The sequence below is a fragment of the Mesoplodon densirostris genome, chromosome 7 (assembly GCF_025265405.1).
Source record: "Mesoplodon densirostris isolate mMesDen1 chromosome 7, mMesDen1 primary haplotype, whole genome shotgun sequence".
Lineage (NCBI taxonomy): Eukaryota > Metazoa > Chordata > Mammalia > Artiodactyla > Ziphiidae > Mesoplodon > Mesoplodon densirostris.
The window spans coordinates 96,291,734-96,319,499 of NC_082667.1; the positions used below are offsets into that span (position 1 = coordinate 96,291,734).

A 27,766-nucleotide genomic window follows, 5' to 3' on the forward strand; every position below is an offset into this window, starting at 1 on the left:
CAGTTTCACTTACGAATGTCCTCAATAATAGAGTAAATAATTTTATCAGATCTCAATACCTGAGTACAAGTCATTTTAATATTCCGACTGATGAAACACCATAAAGCACTTCTGCTGCATACTGAAGTACAGTTTGCCTTAAAAAAAAGAACTTGTGTGACTATTCGAATTGTGATCAAAACTAGCAGCTTTTATCACTGAAGGCAATTTTTACTTGAAAGAATGACAAACTATGATTATTAAGATTTGGGTATTTGGCAGACTTTTTTTTTTCTCAAAAATGAATGAAATAAGCCTATCATTTCAAGGAAAAAACTGACAGTATTTGTTGACAATGATGAAATTCAGGCTTTCATGGAAAAATTAGAATTTTGGAAAACTTAAACTCTCTACTGTAAGCTTGACAACCTCTCCATACATAAAGACTTTTTCTTATGATATCAGTGGTTTATTAATGAATGTGATTTTTAAATATTGTACAGTGAAATGTATCAACATTTAGAAGATCTGCATAGCTCAAATATTTTCCAAATGATCAATGCATGATGTTACAAAATTATGCATGGGTAAAATATCCATTCAGAGTGCAAGTGACCAATGGATTTTAATGTAGCTGAGTATGAAATGTTGATTTATATGGTTCCAGATTCCAAATTGCAACTGTCCTTTAAGAAACTACCATTTGTGGAGTTTTGGTTTAGTAACAAAGAAGAATACTCACAGTTATCTGAAAAGATTATAAAGTTCTTATTATAGTTCTTAATAAGAACTTAAAGTTCTTATTATAAAGATTATAAAGTTTTCCAACTACATTATCTGTGTTTTCTCCATATACTTCAACCAAAACAACATATTGCAAGAGATGGAATGCAGAAGTAGATAGAGGATCTCCCACTAAGGAATATATTAAAGAGATTTGCAGAAATGTAAAACAATACCACTCTTCTGACCAAATTTATTTTTGTTTTGGGAATTATAATTATTTTCATAAAATATGATATTTATGTTAAAAAGTCATGGGCTTATTATTTTTAAATGGATGAATAAATGAATATTTTAAAATTTGTCTCACTTTGAATGACTATTATAGTAAATGTTGATAGAAGTAATGCACAGAAACAAAAATTTTCTGGAAGCTTCAATACTTTTTTAAAGTATAATAAATAAGTCCTGACACCAAGAGGTTTGATAAGTGTAAATATCGAAAAAAGTTAGGAATCCTTGGTTCAGAAAGGTTTGGTGCCCTGTCCTCTGGCTCACATTATCTGTTTGCATGCCACCTGTTAACCAACTTCTAAACAAATGCTCCACATTAATTTTTTTTAAACAACACCCTACTGCTGATATCAGTTACTCATTGGTTAGTGTGGCCTGAATTGCTATTAAAAAATAGACCCACACATGTATAATATAAAATGGTTCAAACACAATAAAGGTTATTTCTTTTCTGCTTTTTATTTTTTGTGGTACGCGGGCCTCTCACTCTTGTGGCCTCTCCCGCTGCGGAGCACGGGCTCCGGACGCACAGGCTCAGCGGCCATGGCTCACGGGCCTAGCTGCTCCGCGGCATGTGGGATCTTCCAGGACCGGGGCATGAACCCATGTCCCCTGCATTGGCAGGCGGACTCTCAACCACTGCACCACCAGGGAAGCCCAATAAAGGTTATTTCTTGCTTAACAATTGCTGGCTTTACGCCACACTGTGATTCAGAAGCCCTGGTTCAGACTCTTTCATGGATCTGCCATCTCTTGTTGCTTTGTTAGCTGCATCCAGCTGGCAAAGGGTAAAAGTATACTTACTTCTTTAAATCCTTGCCTTGGAAGTGGCACACACTACTTCTGCTCACATTTCATTGGTGAGAATTAGTTAATGTCCACACCTGGATGGTAAACACTTCTTAGCTGTGAAAGGGGAGATATGATGTTAGTGGCTAGCCTGCTGCCTACCACTGTGAAATAGTGCCTAGAGATTGATTGAGAATTGGATTTGGGTATGAATCTTCGTTCTATAACTTACCATCTCTGAGATTCTTTCTTCTTTATTGAAGCTTCATGAGTACAGGGACTTTATCTGTCTTGTTTTCCACTCTAGGCCTAAGTCTGGGTATTCAGCAGTGAACAAGATACACAAAATCCCTACCCACATGGGGTTTACATGTCTACTGGACATCTAGGTTAAAATGTTTTTTGACATCTGGGTTAAAATTGATTGAAACACTCAAATTTCATATCTTGTGGAAGTCCAAAGCCCATCCAAGATTTCTAAAAATTCCTGGGAGGATGAGATTCTCATGATTTCAGCTGCTTTCTAGACTAATCTCCCTACTTGTGTTGCCTTTTTATTCACTTTTATTCACATTGTCATGGATGCTTAATTCAGCCATTTCACACATCTCCACCAAAATAATTCACCCAGACTAAGCATTTGTGAGTAATGGAGACTTTCCTTAAGACCCTGGTAAGGATGACAATGCCCATTGCAGAGCAAGAATCTCTGTATCCATATTAGCAATTTTTCTTTCAAAATCCTTTTTGGCTCCCCAGTCACCCTGGGTTCCTATTTGGACTTTTTCCCATCCAGCTGCCAGCATTCTACCTCACTGACTCCTTTCCCATCTTTTGGATTATTTCATAAGAATTTGAATTCATTTCCCTTTATAATTTAAAGCACTTCAGCTTTCTTTAGTTTCCATTCCTCAAACTTAATCAAGATGCTCAGCAGATAAAAAGACCCTCTTTCTAATTCTAAAAGAATATAGTAGTGATTACTGAGTGCAAATAAAAAAATTGGTATGTGTTTATTTTCCCTAGGATAATGGCTCAAATCAGCGCTGAGATGATGACTGATTATGAGGGCAGAGACTATGGTCTCCAGGGCCTAGTTCACTACTTGGCATATAGCAGCATGCGGTAAATATTTTTAGAAGATAATTATTGAATTCGGAGAGTCTTTGATGAATATTGGGATAAATGACCAGCAATTTAGTAGTTTGTAGTGATGCCATGGGGTAGAAAATGATGAAGCCTGATTTCACGTCTGTATTTCTTCAGCATTCGGTTATGCTTGTTATAAAACAAATTAACAAGTATCATTGCCCGTTTTGGTTATTTTACAATATGGCTGTATGTTCTGATAACGATTGTGATGAAAAATTGGTGGTTACATTTTTCTGAAATAATAGGATAACAAAATTAAAATAATGGTGGGAAATTAACTAACACAGAAACGAGCAGAGTAAGATTGAGAAAGTAAATTAACGTTGTATTGAACTACTATTCTTTATCACCCTCTTTAAAAAGCAGTGTTTAAGTAGTAATCTCTTAAAGTCCTCATTACAAACCAGATAGTATTTCCCCATTTTACAGATGTGGAACTTGTCGTTGACAGAGTGGTTTGCTAACGAGTGAAGGGGAAGAGGGAGCACTAGACCCCCAGCCATCCTAAATCCTTGTCATACTGCTGTACTTGAAGACTAGAGGTATCTCTTCTAATTATGCGTTATAAGAAGTCAGTAGAAAGCATTAAAGGCAGATTTTGCGACCTGACACAAACTTGCCTGAATCCTTTTCAATCGAGGACCGCGGCGCGCAGCTAAGAAGCTCCTAAATGATCGATCCTCTCCGAGAGCTTTGCGTGCGCGTGCCCGAGATGGCAACGCTCACCGCGCGCCGCCGCAGTGCTCCGTCGCCATAGCGACTGCCCGTGTCAACCGCGGAGCTCCGCAGGCCCGCAGGCGAGCTCCGGATTTGAGCCGAGTTCTCATCTTCTCTTTACTTTTGTCCCGACTGTTTTTTTCCTCCTTCGCTCTTTGCCGCCCTTCCTCCCCTTTCCCCTACTATAGAATCATGGCGGGCGGAACCGGGGACGTTCGGAAGCTTTTCATCTTCACTACTACTCAGAATTACTTTGGACTGGTGTCGGAATCCTGGGACCAGCCGCTGCTGCACAACAGTCCTGAAATCAACAACTTCTTGGACGACGGGAACCAGATGCTCCTCAGAGTGCAGCGATCCGACGTCGGAATTTCCTTTTCCAATGTGGTATGCTTCCCTGCACCCCTGCCCTGACCTCCCTTTACGTCCCCGGGCTCAGCCAGAAAGATGTCGGGTCCCTTTCTGCCTTCCTGGTTGGATCATCCTAGAGGGCCCAGTGCTGTCCCCTCTTGATGAGCTGCGCTGGCCTCGTGCTTCAGCGTGTAGTTTCCAAGCTGGCATCCCACCTGACCAAAGGAGGTTCCCTGTCCACGCACCTGAAGAGAACAATTCTAGTCTTTCCAGTTTTTTTTTTTTTTAATACTACAGATAGGTTATAACTAAAAATAAAATATTTACCTTATTTATTTAAACATTTTTTCTTTCTCCGCCCTTTTGAGGTTCTTTGAGGCAAATTCTAGTGTATCTTTTTTGGATTATATACGAGTTTAAATTTACTCTAGGGAAAGAATAGTTAGGAATTCAAATCTTTTAAGAAATGATAAGGCAGAAAGTTTAAATTCTTTTTGTTGTTCCACATATGATGTATTGATTTATTCATTTTTATTTACTGCTGCCTCCACTGGCAGGATTGTTTAAGAAATGGTTGCATTTGCAACCAGGAGATACACACACACACACACACACACACACATTCAGAGTAATACATAGAAAAAAAAATTGCCTCACACATTACCCCTGCCTCACACTGAGCCCCTGCTCAGTAAATGGAGGAAAATTAACAAGTGATAGTCATATATTAAACCTTCTCCTCTTGTGTTGACGGGTGTCCCTAGGTCTACCAGAGTATTTGATGCACAGCAAGCACTGAATGCATTTTTTTAGGATGATTGTGTCATTCACCCTATTATGATTTGACTCAATTCTATTCAATCGACGTATTTTGAACTCAACATATGCAAGGCACTTTGCTAGGTTTGGTGAGTTTACAAAGATGTAAAAACCATAGATAATCATAGCTAACGTTTACTTTCCCTTTACTCTCTGTCAGGTACTGTTCTAAGTACTTTGTGTGTTTTGGCTTATTTAATAGTCACAACAACACTATAAGATAGAAACTGTTTTTATTTCCATTTTGTGGCTGAGGAAAGTAAGGCACAAAGGTTACACCCTAAGCATTAACTACTCCACTTCTCTAATAGGTTAATATAATTCAGAACAGGACCCCCTGTGTCTGTCTTCTAGAGCCTCACTCCAGTGGCCTAGGATGACATATACTCAACAAGTTATAAAATCAGGGCACACAGTTGTAAATGCCACCGAAAGTTTAGATAGAGTGTAATGGGAAATTAAGATCCCACAATCCGTGTGGCCAAAAACCAAGCCAAATCAAAACAAAACAAACAAAAAAAGAAAATGGAAACTATAACTTTTAGTTAAGCTAGTAGAGTCCAACAGTGTATTTTATCTTTAGTCATACATCACACTACATATTTTTAGTCATATTTGAAAATGTTTTGTTATATCTTAAGTTGTACTTTAGATATCTAAGAGTCAGCATAATTGAAGAAATTAACAATTACTGAGTACCTACTATGGGTCTGGCATTGTCCTGGGTGCTGGGGATAAAGTCATGAACATGTCAGGGTTTATCTCCAAGGAGTAACATTGAAATGGATAAAAGTGGGCTAAACACATGCACACAGGTAAATAATGTAACATAATGGGTATTGATAAGTGCTGTTAATAAAAATAGAGTAATGTTAAAGTAGTGATGGGCATGGGGAGGGGAAGTGCATTAAAACAGAGAGGGAGAGAATACCTGTCTGAATTAGTGACCTTTGAAGTGAGATTTAAATGATGACTTGTAGGCAGATTTAGAGGAAGAGTTTTCTAAGGAAAAGAAATGATAAATATCAAGGCCTTGAGCTGGGTCTTATCTTGTTTTTTTTGTTTGTTTTTTTTGTTTGTTTGCTTGCTGTACGCGGGCCTCTCACTGTTGTGGCCTCTCCCATTGTGGAGCACAGGCTCCGGACGCGCAGGCTCAGCGGCCGTGGCTCACGGGCCCAGCCGCTCCGCTGCATGTGGGATCTTCCCGGACTGGGGCATGAACCCGTGTCTCCTGCATCGGCAGGCGGACTCTCAACCACTGCGCCACCAGGGAAGCCCTTATCTTGGTTTTAAGGAGCTGGAAAAAAAAAAAAAAATGCAGAGTCATTGCTGAAGTTTAATGAATAACCAAAGAATGTGAAAGTTACAGTATGGGCTGATCATTTAGGACCTTGTACACCATTTAGGTTGAAATAGGAAGTCATTGGTAATCTTAAGCAAGAGAGAGATATGATCTGGTTTATGCTGTAGAATAGAGGTTGGCAATTTTTTTCTATAATGGGCCAGATAATAAATATTTTGGGCTTTGCAGGTCGTAAGGTCTCTGTCACAGCTCCAGCTCTGCCATTGCCATGAGAAAGCAGCCATAGACAATATGTGAATGAATGAGTGTGGCTGCATTCCACTTTATTTATGGACACTGATACTTGAATTTCATATCATGAAATATTATTATTCTTTCGTTTTTTTCAGAAAATGTGGAAATAATTTTTAGCTTGTGGGCTGGACAAAACAGGCAGAAAGTTGTGGTATGCTGATCCCTGATCGATCCCAGTAGGTGATAGAGGTATTTTGCAACCTCAAAAAAGAACCAACTTTACACCTTAATAATTATCAAATTATAGTCAGTTAAGAGGAAATAGCAGTTGCCAATGATAGGGAAACTTGGAGGAGATGTGGCTAGGAGTGCTCATTCTCAGTTTTTCTTTACTCAGGGAATGATGAGCAGCTGTAGCCAACTTATCCTTTGCTTTAACTCTGACTTTGGCTAGGGCTAAGCTCATTGTCCTGATTGATGCCCCAGGGTGCCTTGGCCAGTGACTATAGATACTGTTTTCAAAGTATGATGTTAAAATATGTATTTTCTGAATATTCTTTCTTCAGATAGGTGGGAAGTTTAAGGGTATGGCCTATTTAATTACTAAGGAATGAATTTTTCAAATCTACTTATCTGCAGCTTGTTATTCTCGCTTGTAATTGGAATAAAATGATCACGCTAGCAGTAGAATTCTAATGCGTGAAAATGACAGTTTGAGAAAAGCAGCAATACTGAGTAAATGCCAGTTCCTTCCTAGTGGCTAAAAAAATACAATGATTAGGATAAAAGAAAAGTAGCACAAAAGCTCACTCACCTTTTTTTTTATTGGAGTATAGTTGCTTTACAATGTTGTGTTAGTTTCTGCTGTGCAAGGAAGTGAATCAGCTATATGTATACCTATATCCCCTCCCTCTTGGACCTCCCTTCCATCCTCCCCCCATCCCACCCATCTAGGTGTCAAAGAGCACCAAGCTGAGCTTCCTGTGCTTTATAGCATGTTCCCACTAGCTATCTATTTTACACATGGTGGTGTATATATGTCAACCCTAATCTCCCAGTTTATCCCACCCTCCCCCTCCACCCCGTGTCCACATGTCTGTTCTCTAAGTCTACATCTCCTTTCCTGTCCTGCAAATAGGTTCGTCTGTACCATTTTTTTAGATTCCACATATATGTGTTAATATACGATATTTGTTTTTCTCTTTCTGGCTTACTTCACTCTGTGTGACAGACTCTAGGTCCATCCACATCTCTACAAATGATCCAATTTCGTTCCTTTTTATGTCTGAGTAATATTCCATTGTATATATGTACCACATCTTCTTTATCCATTCATCTGTCCTTGGACATTTAGGTTGTTTCCTTGTCCTGGCTGTTGTAAATAGTGCTGCAATGAACATTGGGGTACATGTGTCCTTTTGAATTATGGTTTTCTCAGGGTATATGCCCAGTAGTGAGATTGCTGGGTCACATGGTAGTTCTATTTTTAGTTTTTTAAGGAACCTCCATACTGTTCTCCTTAGTGGCTGTATCAATTTACATTCCCACCAACAGTGCCAGAGTGTCCCCTTTTCTCCACACTCTCTCTAGCATTTATTGTTTGTAGATTTTTTTTTTTTTTTTTGTGGTACGCAGGCCTCTCACTGTTGTGGCCCCTCCCGTGGCGGAACACAGGCTCCGGATGTGCAGGCTCAGCAGCCGTGGCTCACGGGCCCAGCTGCTCCACGGCATGTGGGATCTTCCTGGACCGGGGCATAAACCCGTGACCCCTGTATCGGCAGGCGGACTCTCAACCACTGCGCCACCAGGGAAGCCCTGTTTGTAGATTTTTTGATGATAGCCATTCTGACCAGTGTGAGGTGATAATGACAATTTAGTAAAACAGTTTGATCTCAAATACTTTAAGGAAAAAATGTTTGTTCAGATAAAGATGATTTTAGGATATGGACAACCTAAGTTTATTTTGGTAGTTCTGAGTTTATATTGAACTTAGTTTCATGTAAGAGGGTAATTAGCATCCTTGTTATAGAGTTTCTGGAGTGAAGAAGTATACTACTCACCAGTGTGTACCTGGGGCACACAGCTTTGATCTCTAGTATTACTGAATCTGTCTGGAGTGGATGTTAACAATATTCATATAGTGCTTTTTGTTTATAAACCATTTATCAAAGTAGCTTTATGATATAATCACATATAAGCAGGGATACATTTTTAAAACCCAGGTTTTTTTAAGGATTTGTTGTAATATACTATAATTATTTCTAAAGTATACTTTTTCCAAGGGGTAAAATTATAGTAATACAACATTTTAGGAAAATATATAAATTTTCAAGTATTAACTTTATGAAAATAACATTAAAAATCATTTGTTTATCATTTTAGATTGATTTTGCTGACACAAAAGATAAAGTGCTGGTGTTTTTCAAGCTGAGACCTGAAGTAATTACTGATCAGAATCTACATAAAAACATTCTTGTTTCATCTATGTTAGAATCACCTATAAATTCCCTTTACCAAGCAGTACGGCAAGTATTTGCGCCAATGTTGTTAAAGGTGAGTAAATTAAAGTAGCTTGTATGGTTGTTGTTGTTTTTAGCCTAAGTATTTGGGTAAATGCTTTCATACACACAAACATAAATATTTATTATTTTATTTACTGGTAATATCATTAGTATTTTAATTTTTAAGTTAAAATATTTTTTCTTTGTAATTTAAAAAAATTTAATGTAGGCTTTATTGACAATAGAGAAATGGGAGAAAGATATAAAATGCAATCTACATCAGCTCTTAAATTGCTATAGTAAATGATCTTTATAAAGTTTTAACTGTTGAAAGGACTTTTTTCCCTCCCTTATGAGATGGAGGTAGTGTCAGGCTTTGAGTGAAACAGATATATTTGGACTTAGTTCTTTTGACAGTGCTTTAGGAAACCAGTTTGATTGGAAAGATTTTGATCATTGTATGCTCTTGTCTGTTTTTATTTAGGATCAGGAATGGAGCAGAAACCTTGATCCCAAACTTCAGAATCTTTTGAGTGAACTAGAAGCAGGCTTGGGAATAGTTCTACGAAGATCAGATACTAACTTATCAAAACTGAAATTTAAAGAAGATGACACACGAGGTATTTACCCATAGTTTTATCAAAGAAAATCAAAACAATTGCCTTATTAATACATTAGTAAATTAATATACTTCTTCAAAGATTTCTTTCCACACTTTGGATCTTCTCTGAGCTTGAGCTGCTTTTAAATGAATAGATTTACATATGGATTTGGAGAAGAGGAAAATGTGATCTTTAATACCGCGCAGTTCATGGAAATAGAAAGTATAGTTGATTCTCATTATTTGCAGTAGTTCTGTTCTATAAAGTCACTGTGAACACTCAGTTAGCGAATACTGAAGCATTGCTCCTAGGGTCCCGTGAGCCTCTGGTCATAAGATTTTCAGCAACTGCTCAATACATAACCTTGTTTTAGGTGTGTTTGGTTTAGACATGTTATTTAATATATATTGTTGATGAATTGTCATTGAGCTTAGGGGCAACAGCACTGTAACTGTTGCCTGAATGAAGCTTATCTAACACAAGTATTTTCTCTGTAAGGGACTTCACAGTGTTCTTGTGCTAGGAACACTAGACAGCACTTCAGAACCATGCTTGGGGGCCATCTTAAACAGCAAAATCACCAAAAAAAGCACAAAAATGTGAAAAACATGGCACTACATAGACTACAAAAAAGACATTTGTTTACAGTAGGTGATAGAAAATAAGAAAGCAGTGTTGCTTTGTTCATCCTTAGCTGGGAATATATGCGTTGGGCAACTCAAATTTTTCACAGCTCTGTGCATGTCTGCAAATGACCACAAAAACATTGAGAGTATTGTATTGACTTTGGATACATATAAATGTTAACAAGTAGGTGACTTCATAAATCCAGAATCTGTGAATAATGAGGATTGATGCTAATTGTATATTTGCAAAGATAATAAGCCAATGACTTTTATTTTAAAATGTATTTTTTTCCTGAAGCTAATTTTGTGGCTGTAGATAAATTATTTCATAAGAACAATTAAGATGAAATGCATGACATACACAAATCATTAGTTTAAAATATTAGTTGTAGTTTTATACTTTGAATAGTAAAATAGATGCTTTTTGAATCTCATACAACCACAAAGAATAGTGAATTTACTTCCAGCATGGGATTAAGCAACTAGAGGTTGCCCATTTCATTGGGAAAAATAAAACTATTTTAATTTGCTTATTTTTTCCTCCAGTTTTATTGAGATATAATTGACATACAGCACTGTATAAGTTTAAGGTGTGTAGCATAGAGATTTGACTTAAATACATCAAGCAGTGATTATCACAATAAGTTTAGTGAACAGCCATCACCTCATATGGATACAAAATTAAAAGAATAGAAAAAAAGTCTTCTTTTCTTGTGATGAGAACTCTTAGGATTTACTCTCTTAACTTTCATATATAGCATACAGCAGTGCTAATTATATTTATCATATTGTATATTACATCCGTACTACTTATTTATCTTTTGGAAGTTGGACCTTTTGACCACCTCATCCAATTCCCCTTCCTCCCATCCCCCACCTCTGGTTAACTACAAGTCTGATTTATTTTTGTTTGTTTGTTTGTTTGTTTTTGATGTATAATTGACCTACAACAGTATGTTAGTTCCTGTTACACAACATAGTGATTTGGTATTTCTGTACATTTCAAAATGATCACCATGATGAGTCTAGTTACAGTGTGTCACCATAGAAAGATATTGCATAGTTCTTGACTATATTCCCCACAGTATACATTTCATACCAGTGACTCCTTTATTTTGTAACTGGCAATTACAAAATAAATCTTAATCTCCCTCACCCATTTCTTTCCTCCCCCACCCCCCTTCCCTCTGGTAACCACCTGTTTGTTCTCTATATCTGTAATTCTGCTTTTTTTTTTTTTAATATTTCTCCTGCACAGCTGGCACAGCAGCTGTTGCTTGGACTTCTTCAGGAACTTGTAGTTGAAGCCGGGCATGGTGGGTGGGCACTGGTGAGCACATGGTGGCCCTACAGCTTGTGCCTCACTCCAACCACAAGCTGGGTTTGGCTCCTGGTGGTGCCACATCTCTATATCTCTACTTTTGTTTTATTTGTTCATTTGTTTTGTTTCTTAGATTCCACATATAAGTGAGATCATACAGCATTTGTCTTTCTCTGCCTAACTTATCTAACTTAGCATAATGTCATCTAGGTCCATCCATGTTGTCACAAATGGCAAGATTTCATTCCTTTTTACGGCTAAGTAATATTCCACCATATATATATATATATATATATATATATATACATATACACACACACACACATACACACACACACATACACACATATATATACATATATATATATATTTATACCCCACATCTTCTTTATCCATTCATCTGTTGATGGGCACTTAGGTTGCTTCCATATCTTGGCTACTGTAAACAACGCTGCTATGAATGTAGGAGAGCATATATCTTTTTTAATTAGTGTTTTTGTTTTTTTTAAGATAAATGCCCAGAAGTGTAATTGCTGGATCATATGGTAGTTCCGTTTTTAATTTTTTGAGTAATCTGCATACTGTTTTCCACAGTGTCTGCTCTACTTTACCTTCCCACCAACAGTGCATGACGGTTGCACATCCTCACCAACACTTGTTATTTGTTACCTTTTTGATAATAGTCATTGACAGTGTGAGGTGGTATCTCATTGTGGTTTTGATTTGCATTTTGCTGATGATTAGTGATGTTGAGCATTTTTCATGTGCCTGTTGGCCATCTGTATGTGTCCTTTGGAGAAATGTTTATTCAGATCCTCTGCCTATTTTTTAATTGGGTTGTTTTTTTTTTGATACTGAGTTGTATGAATTCTTTATATATTATGGATATTAACCCCTTATCTGATATATTGTTTGCAAATATCTTCTCCCATTCAGTAGGTGGCCTTTTCATTTTGTTGACAGTTTCCTTAGCTGTGCAAAAGCTTTTTAATTTTATGTAGTCCCATCTGTTTATTTTTGCTTTTGTTTCCCTTGCCTGAGAAGCCAGATCCAAGAAAATATTACTAAGACCAGTGACAAAGAGTGTACTCCCTATGTTTTCTTCTAGAAGTATGGTTTCAGGTCTTACATTTAAGTCTTTAATACATTTTGAACTTAATTTTGTGTGTGATGGGAGAGAAAAGTCCAGTTTAATTCTTTTGCATGTAGGTCCAGCTTTTCCAACACCATTTACTGAAGAGGCTGTCTTTTCCCCTTTGTATATTCTTGCTTCCTTTGTCATAGATTAATTGCCATAAGTGTGAGTTCATTTCTGGGGTCACTGTTCTTTCCATTGATCTATGTATCTGTATTTGTGCTAGTACCATACTGTTTTGATGACTGTAGCTTTGCAGTATAGTTTGAAATCAGGGAGCATGATAACTCCAGCTTTGTTCTTCTTTCTCAAGATTGTTTTGGTTATTTGGGGTTTTTTTTAATGTTTCCAGACAAACTTTAGGATCATTTTTCCTAATTCTGTGAAAAATGCCATTGGTATTTTGTTAGGGATTGCACTGAATTGAATTGCCTTGGGTAGTATGCTCATTATAACATTATTAATTCTTCCAATCCATGAACGTGGTATATCTTTCCATTTGTTTGTGTTGTCTTCAGTTTTTTCATCAATGTCTTAAACTTTTCTGCATACAGGGTTTTTACCTCATCAGGTAGTTTTATTCCTAGGTATTTTATTCTTTTTGATGTGATTATAAATGGGATTGTTTTTTTAATTTCTCTTTCTGATAGTTTGTTGTTAGTGTATAGAAATACAACAGATTTCTGTGTATTAATTTTGTATGCTGAAATTTTACCAAATTCATTGATGAGCTCTAGTAGTATTTTTGTGGCATCTTGAGGATTTTCTATGTATAGTATCATGTCACCTGCAAACAGTGACAGTTTTGCTTCTTCCTTTCCAATTTGGATTCCTTTTATTTTTTTTCTTGTCTGATTGCTGTGGCTAGGACCTCTAATACTATGTTGAATAAAAGTGGTGAGAGTGGCCATCCTTGTCTTGTTCCTGATGTTAGAGAAGCTGCTTTCAGCTTTTCACTGTTGAGTATGATGTTAGCTGTGGGCTTATCATATATGTTATTATGTTGAGGTATGTTCCCTCTATATCCACTTTGTTGTTGAGAGTTTTTAATCATAAATGGATGCTGACTTTTGTCAAATTTTTTCTGTATCTATTGAGATGGTCATATGATTTTTATTCTTCAATTTGTTAATGTGGTATATCACATTGATTGATTTTTGGATTTGAATCATCCTTGCATCCCTGGGATAAAACCCACTTGATTGTGGTATATGAACCTTTTAATGTATCGTTGAATTTGGTTTGCTAATATTTTGTTGAGGAATTTTACATCTGTATTCATCAGTGATATTGGCCTGTAATTTTCTTTTTCTTTTTTTTTTTTGTGATATCTTTTGCTGGTTCTGATTTCAGGGAGACGCTGCCTTTGGAAAATGAGTATGGAAGCATATCTTCTTCTGCAGTTTTTGGGAATAATTTGAGTATGATAGGTGTTAACCCTTCTCTACATATTTGGTAGGATTCACCAAACCATGTGATGTGAAGCCATCTAGTTCTGGACTTTTGTTTTTTGGAGTTACTTTTTTACAATTACCAGTAATGAAATGATTCAATTTCATTACTGGTAATTGGTCTACTCATATTTTCTATTTATTCCTTGTTCAGTCTTGGGAAACTGTACATTTCTAGGGGTTTGTCCTTCTAGGTTGTTCATTTTATCGGTGTATAATTGTTCTTAATAATATCTTATGATCCTTTCTATGTCTGTGGTGTCAGCTGTAACTTCTTTTTCCATTTATGATTTTATTGATTTGGGCCCTCTCTGTTTTTTTCTTGAAGAGTGTGGCAAAGTTTGTCAGTGACGTTTACTTTTTCAAAGAACCAGCTCTTAGTTTCATTGATCTTTTCTATTTTTTTTCTTTAGTCTCTGTTTCATTTATTTCTGCTCTGATCTTTATGATTTTTTTCTTTCTTCTAACTTTTGGTTTTGCTTGTTCTTCTTTTTTCTAGTTCCTTTAGGTGTAAGTTTAAGTTGTTTATTTGAGATTTTTCTTATTTCATGAAGTAGGCTTGTATTGCTATAAACGTGCCTCTTAGAACTGCTTTTGCTGCATCACGTAGATTTTAGATTGTTGTGTTTTTATTTTCATTTTTCTTCAGGTATTTTTTGATTTTTCCTCTGTGATCCATTGATTGTTTGTAGCATGTTATTTAGTCTCTACATATTTGTGGTTTTTTGCAGTTTTTTCCTTCTAGTTGATTTCCAGTCTCAGAGCATTGTGGTCAGAAAAGATGCTTGATATGATTTCAGTTTTCTTTAAATTTGCTGCATCTTATTTTTGTGGCCTAGCATGTGATCTGTCCTGGAAAATGTACCATGTGCATTTGAAATAAATGTATATTCTGCTGCTTGTGGATGGAATGTTCTTTCTCTATATATTAAGTTTATTTCGTCTAATGTGTTGTTTAAGGCCATTGTTTCCTTATTGATTTTCTGTCTGGATGATCTGTCCATTGATGTAAGTGGGATGTTAAAGTTCCCTACTATGAATTTATTACTGTCAGTTTCTCCCTTTATGTCTATTAATATTTGCTTTATGTATTAGGTGCTCTTATGTTGGGTGGATATATACTTACATCGTGTTATATTTTCTTAGATTGATCCCTTGATCAGTATGTAATGTCCTTCTTTATCATTTGTGAAAGTCTTTTTTTTTTTTTGACTGTAATTAGGCAAATTTTCTTTACGCCAACTCAGATTTTCTTATAGAGATAATTTTCCACATAAATAAGAGTTAAAATCAGTGTTTTAATATTCTTTTTAAATTTATTTATTTATTTATTTATTTTTATTTTTTGCTTTATAACAAATTTAATCAGTTATACATATACATATGTTCCCGTATCCCCTCCCTTTTGCGTCTCCCTCCCACTCTCCCTATCCCACCCCTCCAGGCGGTCACAAAGCACTGAGCTGATCTCCCTGTGCTATGCGGCTGCTTCCCACTAGCTATCTACCTTACGTTTGGTAGTGTATATATGTCCATGCCACTCTTTCACTTTGTCACAGCTTACCCTTCCCCCTCCCCATATCCTCAAGTCCATTCTCTAGTAGGTCTGTGTCTTTATTCCTGTCTTACCCCTATGTTCTTCATGACATTTTTTTTTCTTAAATTCCATATATATGTCAGCATACAGTATTTGTCTTTCTCTTTCTGACTTACTTCACTCTGTATGACAGACTCTAGGTCCATCCACCTCATTACAAATAGCTCAATTTCATTTCTTTTTATGGCTGAGTAATATTCCATTGTATATATGTGCCACACCTTCTTTACCCATTCATCCGATGATGGACACTTAGGTTGTTTCCATCTCCGGGCTATTGTAAATAGGGCTGCTATGAACATTTTGGTCCATGTCTCTTTTTGATTTATGGTTTTCTCAGGGTATATGCCCAGTAGTGGAATTGCTGGGTCATATGGTAGCTCTATTTGTAGTTTTTTAAGGAACCTCCATACCGTTCTCCATAGTGGCTGTACCAATTCACATTCCCACCGGCAGTGCAAGAGTGTTCCTTTTTTTCCACACCCTCTCCAGCATTTATTGTTTCTAGATTTTTTGATGATAGCCATTCTGACTGGTGTGAGATGATATCTCATTGTAGTTTTGATTTACATTTCTCTAATGAGCAAAGATGTTGAGCATCCTTTCATGTGTTTGTTGGCAGTCTGTATATCTTCTGTGGAGAAATGTCTATTTAGGTCTTCTGCCCATTTTTGGATTGGGTTGTTTGTTTTTTTGTTATTGAGCTGCATGAGCTGCTTATAAATTTTGGAGATTAATCCTTTGTCAGTTGCTTCATTTACAAATATTTTCTCCCATTCTGAGGGTTGTCTTATGGTCTTGTTTATGGTTTCCTTTGCTGTGCAAAAGCTTTGAAGTTTCATTAGGTCCCATGTGTTTATTTTTGTCTTTATTTCCATTTCTCTAGGAGGTGGGTCCAAAAGGATCTTGCTGTGATTTATGTCATAGAGTGTTCTGCCTATGTTTTCCTCTAAGAGTTTGATAGTGTCTGGCCTTACATTTAGGTCTTTAACCCATTTTGAGCTTATTTTTGTGTATGGTGTTAGGGAGTGATCTAATCTCATAATCACATAAATAAGAGTTAAAATCAGTGTTTTAATATTTTTTAAAAATAAAAAGTTAAAAGACATCAAGTATTCCTTTTGCAGTGTTTTTGTTTATCCTTGTAGGGACGCTTTTTAGTAATTAATTGGACTATAAGAAAAGCCATACAGAAAGTTTGTACCACAAAATCATGTGTGATAGTCTTTAAAGTCTTTTTTTATTTGACATAAGTGTTGCTTTTTGATTTCCATTTGCATGGAATACGTTTTCCCATCCCCTTTCAGTCTGAGTGTGGCTTTAGATCTGAGGCAGGTCTCTAGCAGGCAGCATATATATGGGTTTTGTTTTTGTATCCATTCAGCCAACTTAAAGTAATTATTGATAAGTGTGTACTGATTGCCATTTTGTTAATTGTTTTGGGGTTGTTTTTGTAGTTTGTTTTTGTTCATAGAAATTGTAAAAAATATTTTCTGTGCATCCTTAAAAATACAGAAATGTGCAAAATCAGCAGATGAAACCAGTGACTTGCTGGCTTTTCATTTTCAAATGATTCTATTCTTTTATTTTCCTTCCTTCCTCCCTTCCTTCCTTCCTTCCTTTCTTTCTTCTAGTTTTATTGAGATAATTGACATACAGCACTAAGTTTAAAGTGTACAGTATAATGATTTGACTTATATACATCATGAAATGATATTCACAGTAAGTTTAGTGAACATCTATTATGTCATATAGATACAAAATTAAAGAAATAGAAACAAAAATTTTTCTTAGGAGAAATCTCAGTATTTATTCTCTTAAGAACTTTCATATATAACATAAAGCAGTATTAATTATATTTATCATGTTGTACACTATATCTTTAGTAGTCATTTATCTTATAACTAGTAGTTTGTTCCTTTTGAGCACCTTCATCCAATTCCCCCTCTTCCCACCCCCACCTCTGTTAACCAGCAATCTGATCTCTTTTTGTATGAGTTTATTTGTTTGTGAGATTTTGAAGTGTAATTGACTTACAAAACTATGTTAGTTCCTGGTGCATAATATAGTGTTTCAGTATTTCTTTACATTTCAAAATGATCAACATGATAACAGTTGATATTTCTCATATTTCCTTCTCGCTTTTCAGGTATTCTTACACCAAGTGATGAGTTCCAGTTTTGGATAGAACAAGCTCATCGTGGAAGTAAACAGATTGGTAAAGAAAGAGCCAGTTATTTTAAAGAATTATTTGAAACAATTGCAAAAGTACGTGATTCATACATAGTTATATATCAGGTTTTGATAGAAGTACCTTAGCATTCAATTTTTACTAGATTTATCTCTGTTTTAAAATCATTACTTGATGGTTCTGGACAAAATATATTCTTTAGATGTAGCAGGACTTACTTAAGATATGTATTTAAACTGAGTGCAACTTAGAAGTCCAAGCTTTTAAAAAAATTAAATTCTAATCTCTAGAAAATATTTTTCTCAAAAACATAATTACTTTCCTGCAGGTAGATAGGAAAAAAACAGAAACCTAATACTAACAGAGGTTTATCCTGTGGAGGTAATATGTTCTTTGGAAAAATTGTTTACTTTATTCAAATTAGCATTTTGGAGGAATCTGAAATATAGAAAGTCTTAGTTTGATAGTTATTAGATTGATTATTCCTTGGTGTATCTATGGAGAGGTTAAATAAGTGACCATTTTGAGTGTTTTTTACAAAATCTATTCTTTTCAAAATAAATATCTAGTAATTTTTTATTCATTCCCAATATTATTTCATTAATATCATTTGAATGAAGTGTTGGAAATGGTTTAAAACTTTTTTCCTAGCAGTGATATACCATGTACTATGTTTGTATTATTGGTAACATTATGCAACCCAGGAAATGAATCAGTAAAGATATATGAGGTGAAATGGGTAGTGTACATATGGTGTTAAGGCCACTTCTATTAGGTAACTAAAAGAAATGTCCCAAATTTAAAGGAAATTAGGCCAAGGGTAAAAATAAATTTATAGAGTTTATGCAATTCTTATTTTTCCTTCTGGCTTTCATGAAATTTATGTTTGTGAAGGAACTTATAGGGTATTTGCTTAAAGAAGTAATATATCATCTGATAGAAGAAGAGGAGAAAATAATATGGCAGATATTAGAGATGTAGCATTTCAAAAAGTCTGAGAACATTTTGACTATATTCAAATATGGTTATGTTTAAAAATGAATGCATTTTGGTTTTAGGAGTTTTATAACTTGGATGGTCTGTCCTTACTGGAAGTGGTTGACTTGGTGGAGACAACTCGGGATGTTGTAGATGACGTGTGGAAACAGACAGAACATGATCATTATCCTGAGTCACGAATGTTACATCTCTTAGATATTATAGGTACTAGTAAAGAAGTAAACTTTTGCAATTTTGGAAGCCTGACTGATTTTGTTTTCTGTTTTTTCCTAAAATCCTCCTTAATACAGTAATTGTTGCTTAACATAACTCTTAGAGCAAATCATATAGGATTATTTAAGTAGATATTTGTACATAGTTGGTTAATTTAAATCATAGTGTCAGATTCTTTTGAATATAATGTAACTAAATTAACATAGATTGTTCATCCCTATCTATGTATTAATTTAGACTTTATTTTGTAATGAACTGGAAAGTTTAATATACATTGGGTTATCTGTTGACATTAAAAATACGTATACTTTTTGACCCAGAATATACCTTTCTCATTGTTATCCTAAGAAAATGTTAGACAAGTACATAAATGTGTATGTAAAAGGATATTTATTACAGGATTGTTTGTAAAATGAGAGTAGAAACAAGTAGCAATTGAGAATTGGTTATGTAATGCTATGTCCATACCATGGGCTCTGCAGCCTTTAAAAAATGTGTATATATTTCTATACTTCAAAGATATGTGTGATATATTGAAAGATGCAGAAATACAAATATGTGTGTGCATGTGTGTTTTTAAAAAATATTTGTTATTAACAGTGCCCATCTAAAGGTGTAGATGTGGTATTTCATAGATCCTTGGTTTGCTAATTTGTGTATTATTTTAATTTTGTAAAAAGCATATGTTTCATAATTATTTGATAAAAAGATATGTTCATTACAAAGTTTGTTTTACATGTTATTAGGTGGCTCCTTTGGAAGATTTGTTCAGAAAAAGTTGGGAACTTTGAACCTATGGGAAGATCCTTATTATCTTGTGAAGGAAAATATGAAAGCCGGGATTTCAATTTGTGAACAGTGGGTTATTGCCTGTAGTCATCTAACAGGTCAGGTGTGGCAGCGCTATGTACCTCATCCGTGGAAAAATGAAAAATATTTTCCTGAAACACTTGACAAACTTGGCAAACGCCTTGAAGAGGTATATTTGATTATTTGGATCTTTGTTTTAAGTGTGAAGTAGGTCCTCACTTGTTTGAGAATGTGTTTTATAATTAATAAGAACTACACATCTGATAGAACTTGTTTAAACTTTTGGGAGAGAATGAGAGGTAAAGTTCATATGAGATGACTTATGAAGTTGTGTGGTACAGTACCAGGTGCCTAGTGGGTACTAAGTGCTGTTTTCCACTTCCTTTCTTTTTTTTGGTTTGTGGCTATTCAGTTTGTAAGTTGTGAACTTTTATTTTGTTCTTTGTTATAAAAAGACAGTCAACCCACTTGTCTAGGTATGGAAGCTCTCAGACTTTCTCTTGGCTATTGAGATTTTTACAAGCGGAGACAGCTTTTCAGGGAGTACTCAGTGGAAATATTTGAAACAGCTGCTTAATTTATACAAGTTATGAGTTTCAGTATAGAACTTAGATGTTTAGCTTGAAGGGACAGGCAAAATGAGAATATGTGAAGATTGCAAAGTGACTTTTTTCCTTTGGGCTTAAGGGAACCATTGTTCTTGGGGATTCTTTGTAATTTTTTTTTTTTTTTTTTTTTGACCATGCTGTGCAGTTTGGGGTATCTTAGTTCCCAGACTAGGGACTGAACCTAGGCCCAGGCAGTGAAAGCTCTGAGTCCTAACCACTGGACCAAAAGGGAATTCTTGTTGTTGTGTTTTTAAACCTTTTCATTATGAGAAATTTCAAACATACACAAAAGTAACATAGTACAGTGGATGTCAGTGTATCCATCACCCAGTTTCAGCAGCCACTGACAATATTCAGTTCCTGTTCCATTTTTGTCTCTGCTTTGCGTTTTTTTTTTTTTTTGCTGGAGTATTTTTAAAGCCAATCCAAGAAATCTTATACTTTTACCCTTAAAACATAATCATAATACCAATATCACCCCCAACAAAATGACAATAATTTCTTAATATCATTATGTATCTAATCAATATTCAAGTTTCCTGATTGTCTCAGAATTTGTTTTAGTTACTAAATGTTGGTTTACTTGAACCAGGTTGCTTCATAGGCAGTACTATATAGTTCTTATACATTAGAGGAGGCAGGTAATGTCTGGTTTTCCCACTTTCATGAGTTAAGTTTGATCTGTGGGTTCATGTATGATTAGCCTGATCCATCTGTTGTAATGCTCTTCATCAGCTTTTTCTGAATGATTTATCATGAGGAGTTGGAAAATGATGATTTTCTAATTCTGTTGTTCTTTCTGCATTTATTAGTGATGTTGGAAGAACTTGTCTTCATCAGTTTTTTAGTGACCCTGAAATATAGTTTGTATAGGAATGGTAGTATAGACAACTAGTTTTTATTTATCATTTTTAGTACAATGAACAATAAGTTAGTAAGTTCCATAGGCAATCAATGAAATGCTTTTTTAATAGTATCATTATGAACCTATGATTTTTTATATTTTATGAGTTTCAACCCATTGTAGTTTTTATCATAGTTATTATTACTATATTCAAATTGTCCCATCTTTGGACAGTGAGTACCCCTTTACATTGGCTCTGTGTAATTTTTGACATGAATCCAGTATTTCTTTGATAACTTCCTTACATTCTGGCCCCTCAAAATGTACTGGCCCATCTACATTTTCTGTTTCATACCTGGAATTAGTCATTTCTCCAAAGATCCTTGTTCTTATTAGTGGAAAATGGTATTTAGCAACAACAATCTGGTTGAGGAAGCGTTAAATGTTATTATCGATGCTTTTAGGCTGTCTCAGTAGACAGCATTGTTAAATTGGTACTTTTGTTTTTATCAAGAGAAAAATAAATCATGAGTTTGTTCTGATATTTTCAACTCAAATGGAAGATTATAGCATTTTTACTTAGCATTTTTGATTACCTTTTGATGGTTGGTAGAAATTTTAAATACAAAATGAAATAAATTGTTTTCCAGCTGTTCTTAGATCATACATAATGGAATTGTTAACATGTTGTTTCATTTTTAGAAGTGCAATTTAAGGCAGAATAATGGAAATCAGAAGCTTTTACTACAGTAAGGAGGAGAGACTCTAAAACTTTACCTAAATGAGCTTTAAACATGGTTTAAAAATATTTAGATTTTATATATGTTAACTAGATTTGAGCACACTGATTGATAGTAGTGTGATGATACAGTATGTCTTTGAGTATCACTTTGATTATTGATGAGTAGTAATTACCAAGATTACAGTTCAGGTTTATTGTTCATTTCAGAGAATCTAGGTTAAAGAAATTCTTGCCCAATATCTTTAGATTTTAGACTATTTGTGCTGATGTATTGATTTAAATAAATTTGTTGTTTTAATATTTTGTGTTTTAGGTCTTGGCTCTTAGAACAATTCATGAGAAACTTCTCTATTTTTCACCTGTCAGTGATGAGAAAATCATATGCTTGGCTCGAGTATTTGAACCTTTTACTGGCCTGAATCCTGTGCAATATAATCCATATACTGAGGTTGAATGCATATGTGTTTGTCTATGTAATTCCCTGTTTGTGTTGTTCTTTTTAAAGGTCGATTTTAAAAATACTAAAGTCTAACAATATTGTTAATTTGTTTAGCCTTTATGGAAAGCTGCAGTGTCTCAGTATGAAAAAATTATTGCACCTGTGGAACAAAAAATAGCAGGAAAATTAAAAAATTATATTTCAGAAATTCAGGATAGTCCACAGCAGGTAAAATATTGAAATATTTAACTTTTAATATTTCCCTTAAGGTATTTGAGAAGATACTCATGTTTTTACCTAGTTGATTCACTTGGGATGAACATATACATATTTGTTTCATATTAGCTTCTTCAAGCATTTCTGAAATATAAAGAGTTGGTGAAGCGTCCAACCATAAGCAAAGAATTGATGCTAGAAAGAGAAACTTTATTGGCAAGACTTATGGACTCAGTTAAAGGTAAAAGTTTATCGGAGATTATAGTGTTTGCTTGAAAAAATATTTTTGTAGATTGCTTTTTCCTTTGTTGTATACCACTTAGGATTAAGATATTATATTTTATGACATCTGTATGTTGAAGGTTAATTTACTATTTCTGTAATAAATGACAGATTTCTTGAATTAACTGGTTATTTTCTTTCTCTCACTTGATGTGTGATGAGGTCCCTGAGGGTAAAGGACCAACTGTTACTATTTTTCTATTCACAATATTTGACATAGTGTTTGGTACATGGAAGGTATTTAGGAAATCTTTGCTGAATGTGTGTAATCATTTATTTGATTTAAATTTTATAGACTTTCAATTAGATTTTGAAAACCGATGCCGTGGAATTCCTGGTGATGCATCTGGACCACTTTCTGGCAAAAACCTTTCAGAAGCTGTCAATAATATAGTTTGGGTTCGTCAGTTGGAACTGAAGGTATTAGTTTTAATAAATGTTGAAGAATACTAATTGTAAAATGTGCTAAATTAATGTAGAAGGCACTCTAGAACTGTAGTGAAAACATTAAGAAAACATTCTCTGTTTTCCTTGGCATTTTCATCTAATTTTCATGTGGAAATGTAGAACTCTGAAAAAGTGAAAAATATATAATTTTCAAAGGATTTTTTAATTATTTGAAGTGTATCTTTGTAGAATTTTGGTACATACAAAGTCTATCTGCAAGTGTGTTTATGTAAATAAATCATTCTACGTTGAAAGGAAGTTAAAGGAAAGGTGAAAGGTAATTATGGTGTTGCCTAAGGTTGTGGCAGCAATTTATAGAATTAAAGGACTATTATTTTAATATTATCAAAGTTGATCTAAGAATCTTATGTGCTTACTAGTTAGTATGTGGTACAATATCTTGCATTTGACTCATGTAATAAATATTAATTGGTTTTAATGTATGATTAAGAGCAAGCAAATATAGAGTGTTATAAAGGCTAGCATATTTGAGAGTTCTGTTTATTCAAGTTTATATTTTGATGTTTTTTCTGTAATATTCTGCCTAACTTTGTTAGTCAGCTTTCCAACTTGTGACAGTCTTCTTTGTATACTTGTGGAGGAAAGTTATTTCTCTTCTTTAATTGGCATCCAAATTGGCCTAATTATTGTTTGAGCTGTTAACCACAGCATTTAATAATGGGCTCAAATTATTGCATAACATATTTAGGAGTATTGCTGAATTCTTGGAGTTTCACCTGAATTTCCCTTATTGTACCCTTCAAATTATGCTTGTATCTGTTATCTTCTGTGTTTTGCTATTCTGAGGTTGTATAATTCAGAAGCAAAGTAGGGGTTGATATTCTTAAATTCATTGGCAAATCTTCTACTTTACTGTCTACAGATGAATGGGAAAATAATTTCTGAATCACAGAACAGAGAAGAGAGCTGATTTTATGCTAATTTTGTTAGAATTTAAATAATAAATCTTCTTGTAATTTGGCTTTTTAAGGCAGATGATACTATCAAGATTGCAGAGGCTCTTTTATCTGACTTGTCCGGATTTCGATCTTTCCATCGAAGTGCTGAAGATCTCTTAGACCAGTTTAAACTATATGAACAAGAACAATTTGATGATTGGTCCAGGGATATTCAATCTGGCTTGTCTGATTCCAAATCCGGTTTGTGGTAAGTATAAGTATACTAAACAGTGAAATCTACACAAGAATCTTTTTTCTTGTGTTATTAATCCAAATGACAAGATGTAATTAATCATCTCTACTCGTCTCTCCTTTCTCCAAACTTGCTGCTGCTTTTAGAATTTTTTTTGTTTGTTTAGGTTTTTTTTTTTTTTTTTGCGGTATGCGGGCTTCTCACTGTTGTGGCCTCTCCCGTTGTGGAGCACAGGCTCCGGACGCCCAGGCTCAGCGGCCACGGCTCACGGGCCCAGCTGCTCCGCGGCATGTGGGATCTTCCCGGACCGAGGCACAAACCCGCGCGTCCCCCGCATCGGCAGGCGGACTCTCAACCACTGCGCCACCAGGGAAGCCCGTTTGTTTAGGTTTTGATGATCAACTTTTAAGTCATTAAGGTTGGAAACGTTGACTGCCTTCCTTTTGCTTCTCATATCTATTCCTCAGAACTGCAGATTCTTATTTTGGAATTAGGCTTTCATGCTCCCATGGTTTTTTGTTACTGGTATACATATGTTTTCCTAGCTTTTTACGTTAATATTATATACCCCCATACATATTGTAAACTAAAATTTCATTATTTTTAAGCTCCTTGAAATGAAGAATATTTCTTCATGTTGTCCAACATAATAAAGATTTGGTAAATATTTATTAAGCTATACTGAATGTAATTTAATAGGTTAACCTAATTATTCCAATGGGTATTTAAAATGGATGGCCTAGAAAAACCATTGTTTATTTGTTCAGGTCAACTTTCCCCATTATATTATTGTCTGTAGTTTTAGAAACTTGCCATGTTTTAGTGTTTAGAAACTTGTTACTTTTTAAAAGTTAACTTTGACCATAATATGAAATTCTGTTTGTTTTCTCTGTACTGCTGCAGTGAATAATTAGGCCAAAAGTGGTAGCTTCCTAAACTGAATGAATAATTTTTTTCTTTTATCTTGCATTTTGGTTTTGGAAGAAGTATGAAAGAACCAAAGGTGATAAGGCATAATGATTATAACTTTATGTCATTTAACTCTTTCCCTTTCTACCCTGAACCTAAAATATTAAAGATGATCCCCCCCACCCCCCCCCCCAAAAAGTAAAGAGTTCTTTAGTCAATTAATTTTGGAGAATTTGCACATTTATCACTAGGCTCTGGTGGAGATCCACTGTGTAAGACAGAGTACTAAAAGGACTGAGATCTGCAGTAAAAAAAGCTGTTTAACTTTATTCAACCTATTTTTTTCTCATTTGGTGTTGAAACTTCTGACTCGCTTTTTTTTGGGTAAAACCCATCATTGTCGCATAGAATCAAGAGTGTTTTGGAACATATATCAGGATATGCTGGTATGTAGAAACTAATTTTGAATATTGGTTTCAAATAAAGGCAAAAAGTGTCACTGTTACAATTTTCTGATAGGCTTTATGTTCTTATAGGACAGTTTGGGCTAAATTATTATTTTAAGACATTTTAAAGTATCTGCTTTTTATTATGCTTTGTTTTATGCATTATTAAGTAGGCTGAGTAGATTTGTTCTTTGCTTTTCAGTAACTTACTTTCTAAGACCTGCAAGTTCTCCTAATTGTGAAAGTGATTTGAAAGAAAGCATTATATAAACATGATCCTGAAAGAAGGGTCATGAAAACATAATGCTTTTAATTTCCCTCAGCATTTTCACAGTCCATGGAGACTTGAGTGCCCCAATGTAAAATGTGCTATTGTGGCTTTTAGAAGAAACACAAAGAAAAAACAGTCTTTACATAGTGAAACGAAGAGTAGAAGAATGAAACATTTGAATATCTCTACTCCTAGTATTTTGATGTTATTTATTATTGATCCTTTAATAAGAGTATTAAAGAACCAAGTAGGCTGACTAATAATCTAAGATACCTTTTAGAAAATGAATAAAAACCTTTTCTCTTTATGATGGATTTGATGTCTATTTTGAGTCTTAGCTGAAGGTTAAGAGATTGATTTTTCTGACTTCAAAATCTACTTGGTTGAAATATTGATATAATGGTATATTTTGGATATTGTAGTTTGTTATCAAGATCTGAATTGTGAAATACTGTGTCAAAAAATATAACTTGAAAACTATAATTAAAATCTTATTTTTACTTTGAGTTAATAGTTTTTACAACTTTTCTGTAAGTATAAAATTATGTTTTTCATCAGTCAAAAGAGTGAGAACATGAAATTTAAAAACTTATTTATTTTTTATTGTAGTATTGAGGCTAATAGTCAAATTATGGAGTTGGATCCTAATGATGGATCATTAAAAGTGCATTATTCAGATCGGCTGGTGATTCTTCTGAGAGAAGTTCGTCAGCTTTCTGCACTTGGCTTTGCTATTCCTGCCAAAATACAGCAAGTTGCAAACATTGCACAGAAATTCTGCAAGCAAGCAATTATTCTGAAACAAGTAGGAAATGATATTTTTGAAAACATGGCTATTCTGAGTTCATTACGTTAGAGTATTTTAAGGGCTTTGCTTTCTGCTTTTGATTTTCTTAGGCTAATAGAATAGCACAATTAAGTCTTGTGAAGTTACGGTTTGCTAAATGACTGCATTACAAAATTTGCTTTGTAATCCCCTATATGGGACTTTTATTAATTTGAGGTATTACTGTTACTGCTTTTCATTCTAAAAGCATTTAGAAAAATAGAATATTATTTTCTCTTTTATTCTTCTTTTATGTTACTAGCGTGGATCTTGAAGGGCTTTCTAATTAAGGGTCCTCTGTCTGCGTTCTAGGGGCAGATTCTTAGAAATTACTGAGCTGATGGACTGGTCTTTGTTTTTGGTCATTTCCTTGGTCTACCTGAAGCACACTGCCATCAAATTATTTACCTGTTTAAAACCAACTATTATTACCTCATTGTCTCTCTCCTTAGCATGTATACAAGACCATTCTTAATCATACCCTAGCTGACCTTACTGAATGTGGCCTTCACTCCCTATACCCTTCCCTCTCATGCGCACCCTGTGCTTTAGTAATATGAAACTTGGCTCTTCTCTGAACTTGTCATTATGCACTCATACCTGTTCCCTCTGATTGAAGAACTCCAAGTTATCCTTTAATTCCCAACTCAAAAGTCACTTTAATTGTTGCGTCTTCTTTTAATTGATTGTTCCTTATTTTGTGTGCAGTGTGCAAATCACTCTTAGAATACTTTTATGTAGTATTGGAGTTTTATATTTTTTCTCTCATTTGATTAA

The 27,766-nt window shown here is 34.7% G+C and overlaps 1 protein-coding gene across 1 annotated transcript in view; it reads left to right on the plus strand.

Annotated features, from left to right (window-relative positions):
• Window positions 1-3,698: 3,698 nt before the first annotated feature.
• DYNC2H1 (dynein cytoplasmic 2 heavy chain 1) overlaps window positions 3,699-27,766 on the plus strand; it is a 384,236-nt gene continuing 360,168 nt past the window's right edge. Inside the window, exons 1-12 of the mRNA XM_060105577.1 lie at window positions 3,699-4,041; window positions 8,744-8,914; window positions 9,347-9,482; window positions 17,744-17,862; window positions 18,844-18,988; window positions 19,744-19,976; window positions 22,315-22,449; window positions 22,555-22,668; window positions 22,786-22,897; window positions 23,234-23,358; window positions 24,377-24,552; window positions 26,773-26,968. Of these exons, the coding sequence (XP_059961560.1) occupies window positions 3,847-4,041; window positions 8,744-8,914; window positions 9,347-9,482; window positions 17,744-17,862; window positions 18,844-18,988; window positions 19,744-19,976; window positions 22,315-22,449; window positions 22,555-22,668; window positions 22,786-22,897; window positions 23,234-23,358; window positions 24,377-24,552; window positions 26,773-26,968 (1,857 nt within the window). The 5' untranslated portion in view covers window positions 3,699-3,846. The remainder of the gene's footprint in view (window positions 4,042-8,743; window positions 8,915-9,346; window positions 9,483-17,743; window positions 17,863-18,843; window positions 18,989-19,743; window positions 19,977-22,314; window positions 22,450-22,554; window positions 22,669-22,785; window positions 22,898-23,233; window positions 23,359-24,376; window positions 24,553-26,772; window positions 26,969-27,766) is intronic.